The following is a 12,500-nucleotide window of genomic DNA, read 5'->3' on the forward strand; positions in this document are numbered from 1 at the left end:
GCGATTTTCAGAAATCGTTAACGTTACATTATGCTAATGAGCTTCAGGCTATAACTGTATACAGGGTTTTTTCATAGCCAAACGTGAACAAAACGGAGTGATTTGTCCTACACAAATAATATTTTTTTGAAAAACTGCACATTTGCTATGTAACTGAGAGTCTCCTCATTGAAAACATCCGAAGCTCTTCAAAGTTAATGATTTTATTTATTTGGTTATCTGGCTTTTGTGAAAATGTTGCGTGCTACATGCTACACAAAATGCTATGCTAGCTTTGCATACTCTTACACAAATTAGTCAATTTCTATGGTTCAAAAGCATATTTTGAAAATCTGAGATGACAGTGTTGTTAAGAAAAGGCTAAGCTTGAGAGCAAACGCATTATTTTAATTTTATTTGCGATTTTCAGAAATCGTTAACGTTGCGTTATGCTAATGAGCCTGAGGCTTTAGTCACAATCCCGGATCCGGGATGGGGAGTTTCAAGAAGTTAAGGGCTGTTCTTATGTACGACGCAGCGCAGAGTGCCTGGACACAGTCCGTAGCCGTGGCATATTAACCAGGTGTAAACTTGGCAGTAGAAAATCTTAACTGTATATTTAACCTCTCAGCTTCCCTACCAAATCTAAAAATGTCAAACGGGAAAATGAACAACAATGACAAATGGTTTGAAGAAGAATGCAAAATCCTAAGAAAGAAATTGAGAAAGCTGTCCAACCAAAAAAATTGAGACCCAGAAAACCTGAGCCTACGCCTTCACTATGGTGAATCACTAAAACAATACAGAAATACACTACGGAAAAAGAAGGAACAGCACGTCAGAAATCAGCTCAATGTAAGTTCCAATTGGCTATACTAAAACTCTTTAACATCATCCTTAGTTCTGGCATCTTCCCCAATATTTGGAACCAAAGACTGATCACCCCAATCCACAAAAGTGGAGACAAATGTGACACCAATAACTACTGTGGGATAGGCATCAACAGCAACCTTGGGAAAATCCTCTGCATTATCATTAACAGCAGATTTGTACATTTCTTCAGTAAAAACAATGTACTGAGCAAATGTCAAATTGGCTTTTTAACAAATTATCGTACAACCACACCCTAATTGACAAACCAACAAACCAACAAATTATTCACATGCTTTGTTGATTTCAAAAAAGCCTTCGACTCAACTTGGCATGAGGGTCTGCTATTCAAATTGATGGAAAGTGGTGTTGGGCGAAAAACACACGACATTATAAAATATGAACACAAATAAGTGTGCGGTTAAAATTGGCAAAAAAGGGCACAAGAACAGTCTGCAACACCCGGCCTCACCCTACTAGTATCTGAAGCCCGGCCTCACCCTACTAGTATCTGAAGTCAAATGTCTACTGTTTGCTGATGATCTGGAACAGTCTGCAACACCCAGCCTCACCCTACTAGTATCTGAAGCCCGGCCTCACCCTACTAGTATCTGAAGTCAAATGGGGGTAGCTCAGCGTTCCAAAAAAGTATTTTGGGGCTAGCATTTGATGACAACTGAGATAGCTGCCCAGGCTTACATCATTAGAAAGAGGCTAGCATTTGATGACAACTGAGCTAGCTGCCCAGGCTTACATCATTAGAAAGAGGCTAGCATTTAATGACAACTGAGCTAGCTGCCCAGGCTTACATCATTAGAAAGAGGCTAGCATTTGATGACAACTGAGCTAGCTGCCCAGGCTTACATCATTAGAAAGAGGCTAGCATTTGATGACAACTGAGCTAGCTGCCCAGGCTTACATCATTAGAAAGAGGCTAGCATTTGATGACAACTGAGCTAGCTGCCCAGGCTTACATCATTAGAAAGAGGCTAGCATTTGATGACAACTGAGTTAGCTGCCCAGGCTTACATCATTAGAAAGAGGAGATTCTCATCATTAAAATGGCGTCCGACTTGAAAAAATTTGAAATATACACATTGCGAGATAGACCGACATGCCTATATTCCTCCCATAGCAAACAATGGGAAGACCGGGGCGGCAGGGTAGCCTAGTGGTTAGAGCATTGGACTAGTAACCAGAACTAGTAACCAGAAGGTTGCGAGTTCAAACCCCCGAGCTGACAAGGTACAAATCTGTCGTTCTGCCCCTGAACAGGCAGTTAACCCACTGTTCCCAGGCTGTCATTGAAAATAAGAATTTGTTCTTAACTGACTTGCCTGGTTAAATAAAGGTAAAAAAAAGAAAGAAAAAAAAGACCGCAGAGTTCCAATATTATTTTTGTTGTTTACATTTTAACTAAAAAACAACTTGAGCAGGTCTCACTGGCAACAATAGCGAAGCAGGCATGTTGAACAATAAGCTGGGAATAGAACGTTTGGAAGGCGAGTGCCACGGTGCTCAATAGAACTAAAGGGGGCTGGTGCTCAATAGAACTAATAGGAGCTGGCAGGGTGAAAAATGCACTAAAATAAGGTCTGTTTTTTTGCGATTACTTCAAAACGACGACAAGGAACTGGGAAATATGGTCATATAATGAAACTGAGCTCCACGGTGGATGCAATGAACTAGTTATCCGAAAATAAAGTTGCTAAAATTTATGTGTCCAGCTTACTATCTACACGGATTTCAGAGCACTCTCGTCTGAGTGTACCAGAGCACAGAATAAATTACTTTACGAGCGCTCAACACCCGTTGAATATGGCTGGTGTCAGTAAATGTCGGAAGAAAAGCGTAGTTAAATTGTTTCCTGCAGCACATTTACAGTCACCAACGCTCTGGTTAACAAGAAAACTGCCTTACCAGCTCTGCTAGGGCGAGTTAAATGGTCAGAGTGGTCTCATTTGTGTCTGGAAGTAGCTAGTCAACGTCAGCTTGGGTGTTTGACTGCCGTTGTGAGGCCAGAATGCTCAAATCAACCCTAATCCTCGGCCCGAATGTCCAGAGTGCGCTCCGAGAGCGAAACGGTCGGAATTTACAAACTGACAATCTGACAATGCTCTGAATTTATGAGCGTCATGTTGTACAGCTCCATATTTTCTGTTCCATCCTAATGGAAAACCAGAGGGTTTTTCATTTTTCATGGACTAGAAACAACATAATATGAATCTAATTAATTAAGCAAGTACCAGTCAAAAGTTTGCTCACACCTACTCACTCCAGGATTTTTCTTTATTTTTACTATTTTCTACATTGTAGAATAATAGTGAAGACATCACAACTATGAAATAACATCTGTCTCCCACGTGCCCTGCATTCTGTAGTACCGACATGGCCTCCTCTCCCTTATGTGACGACCCTCCCATTCTGTCTGCCGTATTCTCTCTTTGTTCTTGTTCCCTTATTAGGATGCCGGTGGGCGGAGTTGGGAGGGTCGTCAGCTACATGGGAAACACCTGGGCCCGGTGTGTCCCAGGATAAATACACCACTTCCTCATTCATGGAAGAGACTCCCTCCATGCAGACACCTTTATAGATTTTGTTGTGTATCTTGGTGGTTTTAGGTTGTTTGCTTTGGCACCTTTCAACACCCTGCATTATCACATTCATGCATGCAAAACACTCACTTACACTACTGATTACTGATTACACACACCATTGTATATTGTACATATATTTATTAAATAAAGTCAACTATGTTTTTTTACTAGTTATCTCCACGTATCCCTTTTGTTATGGACTTTGAGCTGGTTCGTGACACTTATGTAAGGAATTAGGCACTGTTCCATGTTTACTACAGTATGTATTGTAGACAGCACAGTAGCCTAATAAACAAATAACCACATAAAATAAAGATAAAAAATACTCTTTCAAAATGTCTAATGAAGGCAAACAATTTAGAATCCTCCAATCCTGTAGCCTACTCCCGACGTCATGTTGTACAGCGCCATATTTTCCATTCCATCTTTGGAGGACTGAATAGGCTGGGGAGGGTCAATGTCCATACCAAAGTTAGAAATGCTCTGCAGTGGGAGGTGATAGGTTGTCCTGCCTACATCATTCATAACACGGCCAGAACAGCTTTGGATATGATTTTGAGTACCTGCTCACAAAGATATTTGGATATTTTTATATTTTCACCGTCGGAGTAGAAAGACTGAAAAGCTTTTGTGAGTTTGTTGGCCACAAATTAGTGAATTGCTATGGTTCAAAAGCATATTTTGAAAATCTGAGATGACAGTGTTGTTAAGAAAAGGCTAAGCTTGAGAGCAGGCGCATTATTTTCATTTTATTTGCGATTTTCAGAAATCGTTAACGTTGCGTTAAGCTAATGAGCCTGAGGCTTTATTCACGATCCCGGATCCGGGATGGGGAGTATCAAGAGGAGTATTTCACACATACTATTGTCTCTGTTTTTTTTTCAATTTTACTCATGTTCTCTTCTGCTCGTATTCTACCCAGACTAGCAGGACCACTGAATGGCTGTTCAGATCAGTTCTACCCAGACTAGCAGGACCACTGAATGGCTGTTCAGATCAGTTTTACCCAGACTACCAGGACCACTGAATGGCTGTTCAGATCAGTTCTACCCAGACTACCAGGACCACTGAATGGCTGTTCAGATCAGTTCTACCCAGACTACCAGGACCACTGAATGGCTGTTCAGATCAGTTCTACCCAGACTACCAGGACCACTGAATGGCTGTGCAGATTGGACAGTTCTGTCTTGTCTATAGTGTTTCTGTAGTATAGATGTTTTCTCTGTCACAGTGGGCCTGTTAGACTAAAAATACATGAAACTGGAATTGTCCCCCTTTGATATTTAATAGATAATAACATTGGATATTTTAATGATATATTGACCACGGAACTGGAAATGTCCCTGGTTTTCCATTCAGAAGTCTGGTCACCTTACTAGAGAAGCTTAACCAAGTTGAAATCTTCACAACAGGGCGATACAGCCGTAATTAAGACACAGAAATGGCTTCCCCTGTGCTGGTGGAGTCTCCTCATCTCTAAACATTGCATCATTCTTGCTAAGCAGGGAACTGAGTGATACGAGCCTTCAACGGTCCCTCCCCTTATCAGTATTGTCACATGCGATTGTTGTTCCTGCACTCAGCCCCTCCCAAACTTCATTATTCCTCCCCCTCATGTCTCTTTTGTAACTAATGTTCCTATACTTCTGAGAATAACAATGTTCCAAGTTTAACCCCGAATCCAAAACTGCCATCAAAAGGAACATACAATTCCAACATACCAAATAGGATCTGACTAAAAATACATGAATCCGTTATAGAACCCATTTCCCTTTATGGTTGTGAGGTCTGGGTCCGCTCACCAAACAAGAATTCACCAAATGGGACAAACACCAAATTGAGACTGCATGCAGAATTCTGAAAAATATCCTCTGTGTACAACGTAAAACAACAAATAATGCACGCAGAGCAGAATTAGACCGTTACTCACTAATTATCAAAATCCAGAAAAAAGCTGTTGATTAAAACTTCTTATGGCTGCAGGGGCAGTATTGAGTAGCTTGGATGAAATTCTGAGGTTTGTAGTTTTTGAACTCAGCCCTATTGAATACACAGTGGGATATTGGTTATGTTGCACTTCCTAGGACTTCCACTAGATGTCAACCATCTTTAGAAACTTGAATGAGGCTTCTACTGTGTTGTGGGGCTGGATGAGAGCTCTTTGAGTCAGTAGTCTGGCAGAGTGCCAAGTCCTGGTCACGCGCATTTCACATGATAGCGACCTGCGTTCCATGGCTTTTCTACAGACAATGGAATTCTCCGGTTCTCCTAAAGATTGATTCTATACTTAGTTTGAAATGTTTCTACGACCTGTAATATAACTTTTTTAACTTTTCGTCCGACATTCGGCAGGACCTGCACGAGCGTTTGGATTTGTGTACTAAACGCCCTAACAAAAGTAGCTACTTGGACATAAATAATGGACATTATCGAACAAATCAAACATGTGGAGAGATGTGGAGCAGAGAGAGATGAAGGAGAGAGATGGAGGAGAGACGGATGAGAGAGATGGATGAGAGAGAGATGAAGGAGAGAGACATGGAGGAGAGAGAGATGGAGGAGAGAGACATGGAGGAGAGAGATGGAGGAGAGAGATGGAGGAGGAGAGATGGAGGAGGACAGATTTAGGAGGAGAGATGGAGGAGAGAGATGGAGAAGAGAGATGGAGGAGAGAGATGGAGGAGGGAGGTGAAGGAGAGAGATGGAGGAGAGAGATGGAGGAGGAGAGATGGAGGATAGAGATGAGGAGAGATGGAGAGAGATGGAGGAGAGAGATGGAGGAGGAGAGATATGGAGGAGAGAGGGAGAGATGGAGGAGAGAGATGGAGGAGAGAGGGAGAGATGGAGGAGAGAGATGGAGGAGAGATGAATGAGAGATGGATGAGAGATGAAGGAGAGAGACATGGAGGACAGAGATGGAGGAGGAGAGATGGAGGAGGACAGATTTAGGAGGAGAGATGGAGGAGAGAGATGGATAAGAGAGATGGAGGAGAGAGATGGAGGAGAGAGATGGAGGAGAGAGGTGAAGGAGAGAGATGGAGGAGAGAGATGGAGGAGGAGAGATGGAGGAGAGAGGTGAAGGAGAGAGATGGTGGAGAGAGATGGAGGATATAGATGGAGGAGGAGAGATGGAGAGAGATGGAGGAGAGAGATGGAGGAGAGAGGGAGAGATGGAGGAGAGAGGGAGAGATGGAGGAGAGAGATGGAGGAGGAGAGATGGAGGAGAGATGGATTATAGAGGGAGAGATGGAGGAGAGAGATGGAGAGATGGGGACAGATAAGATGGGAAAGATGAAGGAAAGATGACAGTGTGATTGGCTCGTTACCTGACAACACGTGGAGAGAGAGAGGAGAGACAGAGGAATGATAGGAGAGGAGAGAGAGAGGAGAGACAGAGGAAGGAGATTTAAAGAGAGGCTGGTTACCTGATACCACCTGGAGAGAGAGAGGAGAGACAGAGGAATGATAGGAGAGGAGAGAGAGAGGAGAGACATAGGAGAGAGAGAGAGGAGAGACAGAGGAATGATAGGAGAGGAGAGAGAGAGGAGAGACAGAGGAAGAAGAGAGAGGAGAGACAGAGGAGGGTGATGAAAAGAGAGGCTGGTTACCTGTGTCTCAGGTATGATGGGCTTGTCCCTGGGTCTAGAGGAGAACAGCGATGACAGGGGTGAGGCGATGACCACAGGGTCAGGTCGGAGGAAGCCACTGAGGTCACATCCTGGGATGGTGTTCTCCTCAGTCTTCATCGCCAGAGTATCCATTGCGTAAAAACGACCCCATGGTAACCAGACCGTGCGGTCTTGCGTGATGAACGGAGCACGCTCAAACCTCAGGGTCAACGAGCCACCGCCATTTGCGAGCAGGTCAAACCTGGAGACAGAATCAGAAATGTTGTAGGATTAGTTACTATGTACCGTGTGTGTGTGTGTGTGTGTGTGTGTGTGTGTGTGTGGTAGGTACTTTCCGTCCTGGCGTGTGTGTGTGTGTGTTCCGTCCTGGCGTGTGTGTGTGTTCCATCCTGGCGTGTGTGTGTGTGTGTGTGTGTGTGCGTGTGCGTGTGCGTGTGTGTGTGTGTGTGTGTGTGTGTGTGTGGTACGTACGTTCCATCCTGGCGTGTGAGTGTGTATCCATAGTGTGGGTAATTGATGAAGGAAACATTGACTCCCACCAGGGGAGTACCATCTGTAGTTAACACCTGACCTCGGATCAGAGACGCCAAGCTGAGAGACAGAGAGAGAGAGCGCACGAGAGAGAGCGAGAGAGAGAGCGAGAGAGAGAGCGAGAGAGAGAGAGAGAGAGCGACAGAGCGAAAGAGTGAGAGAGAGAGAGAGACAGAGCGAGAGAGAGAGAGAAAGAGCAAGGGAGGGAGCGAGAGAGAGAGCGAGAGAGAGAGAGAGAGCGCGAGAGAGAGAGAGAAAGAGCGAGAGAGGGAGCGTCAGAGAGAGAGAGAGCGAGAGAGAGAGAGAGAGCGACAGAGCAAGAGAGAGAACGAGTGAGAGAGAGTGAGCAAGAGCGACAGAGCGAGAGAGAGCGATAGAGCGAGAGAACAAGAGAGAGAGAGAGTGGGAGAGACAGAGAGAAAAGACATTCAATATACTGTATATATTACATCACGTGTGTGTTGTGTAGTGTGTGTTGTGTGGTGTCTGTTGTGTATTGCAGTATACGTCATGTGTATGTAATCCTCTCACCTGGCGTTGAATGGGTTTTCCCCAGGTATGAGATGTGTGCTGTCTCGTCCAACTAACATCTTGACCCTGTCATAGAAGGATCCTACCCAGGGTTGGGACAGAGACAGGGGGCTCTGCTGGATCACCTGGAGGGGGTCTCTGGATCCCCGACACAGAGGGCTGTTTTGACAAGGGCTCTGGATACAACAATCTGGATCCATACAGTCAGTCAGACCATCTGAGAAGGAGGGAGAGAGAGGAGAGTTTCAGTGTCTCAAACATATTGCTATGAAAGGTTACTTCATTCTCCTAACAATTTATTTAAACTCAAGGTAAAATGTTTGCACTGCTGGACTACAAGAGGTCCAGCCCCTTCATTTCACACACACCTCCTTCATTGTCTGTGTTGTCGGCACAGGAGGTCTCCATGGCAACGCTGCATCCTCCACCCCTCCAGCCCGTCTGGCATTCACAATGCCAACTCTGCTCCCTCATGGTACACTGGCCATTACCATTACACAGGTTAGGACAGCTATCTGAGGAGAGGGAGAGAGGGGGGAAGGAGAGAGAGAAATAGAGATGGGGGAGGGAGAGATGGAGGGGGAAGAGAGAGTTAGTGGGGGAGAGAAGGGGAAGGAGAGAGAGAGAGAAATAGAGATGGGGAGGGAGAGATAGAATGGGAAGAGAGAGTTAGTGGGGGAGAGAGGGGGGAAGGAGTGAGAGAAATATAGATGGGGAGGGAGAGAGAGGGGAGGGAGGGAGGGAGGGATAGATGGTGGTGAGGGAGAGAGAGAGATAGGAAGGGAGGGAGGGAGGGAGGGAGGGAGGGAGGGAGGGAAGGGAGGGAGGGAGGAAGGAAGGAAGGAAGGAAGGGAGGGAAGGAAGGAAGGAAGGAAGGGAGGGGTGGGGGAGGGAGGGAGAGAGTGAGAGGAGAGGGAGGGATAGATGGTGGGAAGGGAGAGAGAGAGAAAGAGAGAGAGGGAAGGAGGGGAGAGAGAGGGGGAGGGAGAGAGACATACTGTGTTGTGTTTTAATGCACACCGACACAAACACCTGTTGAGGACTCAGTCAACCCAATGCTTTACCATACAACACATTCATTGGATTTCTTTCATTTCCATTCTCCATACTGTGTATCAGCTCTCACAGTCTCACGTCAGAATGAGACGTTCATCCATGTGTCTCAAATCCACATTTCAAAGTTGTTCCAAATGTCACATTTCGAAGTGTTTAAGGTTAAGTTAAGTTGCCCCCAGTGACCGGTTTCCACGTTATCTCCACGTTATCTCCACGTTATCTCCAGACACCCTCAGACATGGATGGACGTCGAATACTGACTTGTACCACGGGTGACCTGGCTACTTTAGATCATAATTAACCAACCAAGAGATATGACCTGACATTTGACAGTATGTAGTAATTCATAGGAGAAGATACGTAGATGGAAGTTAGAAAACACATTGTGATAATTATTAAGACTCAGAGGTTTAACTACAGAGGACCATAGAGCACAACAGAGTGTTAGCCATGATTGTCTGTTAAATGGAGCCATTTTAAGAAGGCTGACATTTATGTCGAGCAACAACAGCAGAATCTATATGGGGCATTGATCGGCTAGCCGGGCCAGGCAGGCCGGCAGGGAGGCAGGCCCTCTACTTAATGCTAGGGGCCCAGTCAATTCCCCTCCTACTAACCAGAATAAAGTGGGATTTCAGAAACTATTAAGAGAGAGAGAGAGAGAGAGAGAGAGAGAGAGAGAGAGAGAGAGAGAGAGAGAGAGAGAGAGAGAGAGAGAGAGAGAGAGAGAGAGAGAGAGAGAGAGAGAGAGAGAGAGAGAGAGAGAGAGAGAGATGACAGAAAATCAAATGGGAATACGTAGAAGACATAACGTCCTACAGAAGGTTGGTCCATTCCCCGCAGCAGTAGCATCATCCAGTTGTCTCCTCCAGGCCGGTTAGTGAAGGTTACAGACATAAATCCTAAAACCATAGATGGACCTGATGACAACACACTATGAAACACCCTGGCCCATAAAACTCTCTTTCCAATCTGAACTCTCTCTCTTTTTTTCTCATTCTCCATCTGAACTCTCCCTCTCTTTCCATTCTTTCTCTCTCCATCTCTCCCTCTCTCTCCTCTTCCTCCTCTCCCTCTACCTCCCCCCTCCCCTGGGTACTACTCTGTACAACAGTGAAAGACATCTTATTAACTTTAGTAGGGCAGAGGACACTCCAAACCATCCACAGGGGATCTATATCCGTCTGTTCAATTCAGTTTGGCTGGGGGATTTTGGATCCTGTCACAGGACTGTAACAGAACTCAAAACTCTATCCTTTGAGTGTGTGTGGGGTGGTGTGGGGTGGTGGATGGGGTGCTGTGGTATACCCCATATGAGAGAGAGACTGAGGGAGTGTTCTGTTATATATCCCCATATGAGAGAGAGGCTGAGGGAGTGTTCTGTTATATACCCCCATATGAGAGAGAGGCTGAGGGAGTGTTCTGTTATATACCCCCATATGAGAGAGAGGCTGAGGGAGTGTTCTGTTATACACCCCCATATGAGAGAGAGGCTGAGGGAGTGTTCTGTTATATACCCCCATATGAGAGAGAGGCTGAGGGAGTGTTCTGTTATACACCCCCATATGAGAGAGAGGCTGAGGGAGTGTTCTGTTATACACCCCCATATGAGATAGAAGCTGAGGGGGGCTGGGATGCAGTGACTAGGGAACCACCTCCTGTGCCTTAGCTGTCCAGACCCCTTGGAATACAGCAGAGTACACTTACTGTAGACAGTCATGATCATTAATTCACCATGGAAACATTAAGGTTAACAGACACAGACTGTGATCTATGACCCCTGGCTACAGGGCTGTGAATGGTAATGCCTGGCTACAGTGGCTGTGAATGGTAACCCCTGGCTACATTGACTGTGAGGTTGTGGATGGTAAACACTGAATGTGATGTTGTAGATGGTAACCCCTGGCTACACTGACTGTGATGTTGTGGATGGTAACCTCTGGTTACAGTGGCTGTGAATGGTAATGTCTGACAACAGTGGCTGTGGCTGGTAACCCCTGGTTACAGTGGCTGTGAATGGTAATGTCTGGCTACAGTGGCTGTGGATGGTAACCCCTGGTTACAGTGGCTATGGATGGTAATTTTTTTAATTTTTTAATTTTACCTTTATTTAACCAGGCAAGTCAGTTAAGAACAAATTCTTATTTTCAATGACGGCCTGGGAACAGTGGGTTAGCTGCCTGTTCAGGGGTAGAACGACAGATTTGTACCTTGTCAGCTCAGGGGTTTGAACTCACAACCTTCAGGTTACTAGTCCAACGCTCTAACCACTAGGCTACCCTGTGAATGGTAACGTCTGGCTACAGTGGCTGTGGATGGTAACCCCTGGTTAAAGTAGCTGTGTGTGGTAAACCATGGCTACAGTGGCTGTGGATTGTAATGTCTGGCTACAGTGGCTGTGGATGGTAACCCCTGGTTACAGCGGCTGTGGATGGTAACCCCTGGTTACAGTGGCTGTGGATGGTAACCCCTGGTTACAGTGGCTGTGGATGGTAACCCATGGCTACAGTGGCTGTGGATGGTAATGTCTGGCTACAGTGGCTGTGGATGGTAACCCCTGGTTACAGTGGCTGTGGATGGTAACCCATGGCTACAGTGGCTGTGGATGGTAACCCATGGCTACAGTGGCTGTGGATGGTAACCCATTGCTACAGTGGCTGTGGATGGTAACCCATGGCTACAGTGGCTGTGGATGGTAACCCATGGCTACAGTGGCTGTGGATGGTAACCCCTGGCTACAATGGCTGAGGTTGTGGATGGTAACCCCTGGCAACACTGGCTGTGAGGTTGTGGATGGTAACCCCTGGCAACACTGGCTGTGTGGTTGTGGATGGTAACCCCTGGCTACAGTGGCTGTGGATGGTAACCTCTGGCGACAGTGGCTGTGGATGGTAACCCCTGGCTACAGTGGCTGTGGATGGTAACCCCTGGCTACAGTGGCTGTGGATGGTAACCCCTGGCTACAGTGGCTGTGGATGGTAACCCCTGGCTACAGTGGCTGTGGATGGTAACCCCTGGCTACAGTGGCTGTGGATGGTAGAACACTGGTTGACAGTGGTTGTTATACCCCAGACAGACAGACAGACAGACAGACAGACAGACAGACAGACAGACAGCACACAGATTACTAGTCTACTGAGCCAAGCTTACCAACGCTAGCCAGCCATTCCCAAACCCACAAACGTCTAGCATCGACTAGCTACTACTACTATGCAGCACGAGAAGCTAAATGCTGAAAACCAAAATACAGTTTTACCTTTGTCAACCAAGTCCCACATGTCTGCATTGAGAGAAAACGTGCAGAGAG

General features: G+C 45.9%; 1 protein-coding gene across 1 annotated transcript in view; it reads right to left on the minus strand.

The window, feature by feature from the left end:
- The window catches only part of LOC135544954 (teneurin-2-like), a 314,923-nt gene that overhangs the window by 49,472 nt on the left and 252,951 nt on the right, over positions 1-12,500 (minus strand). The window contains exons 13-17 of the mRNA XM_064972642.1: positions 12,450-12,473; positions 8,506-8,652; positions 8,138-8,354; positions 7,547-7,666; positions 7,055-7,316 (exon numbers count right to left, since the gene is read on the minus strand). Of these exons, the coding sequence (XP_064828714.1) occupies positions 7,055-7,316; positions 7,547-7,666; positions 8,138-8,354; positions 8,506-8,652; positions 12,450-12,473 (770 nt within the window). The remainder of the gene's footprint in view (positions 1-7,054; positions 7,317-7,546; positions 7,667-8,137; positions 8,355-8,505; positions 8,653-12,449; positions 12,474-12,500) is intronic.

The sequence above is a fragment of the Oncorhynchus masou genome, chromosome 9 (assembly GCF_036934945.1).
Source record: "Oncorhynchus masou masou isolate Uvic2021 chromosome 9, UVic_Omas_1.1, whole genome shotgun sequence".
Taxonomy (NCBI): Eukaryota; Metazoa; Chordata; class Actinopteri; order Salmoniformes; family Salmonidae; genus Oncorhynchus; species Oncorhynchus masou.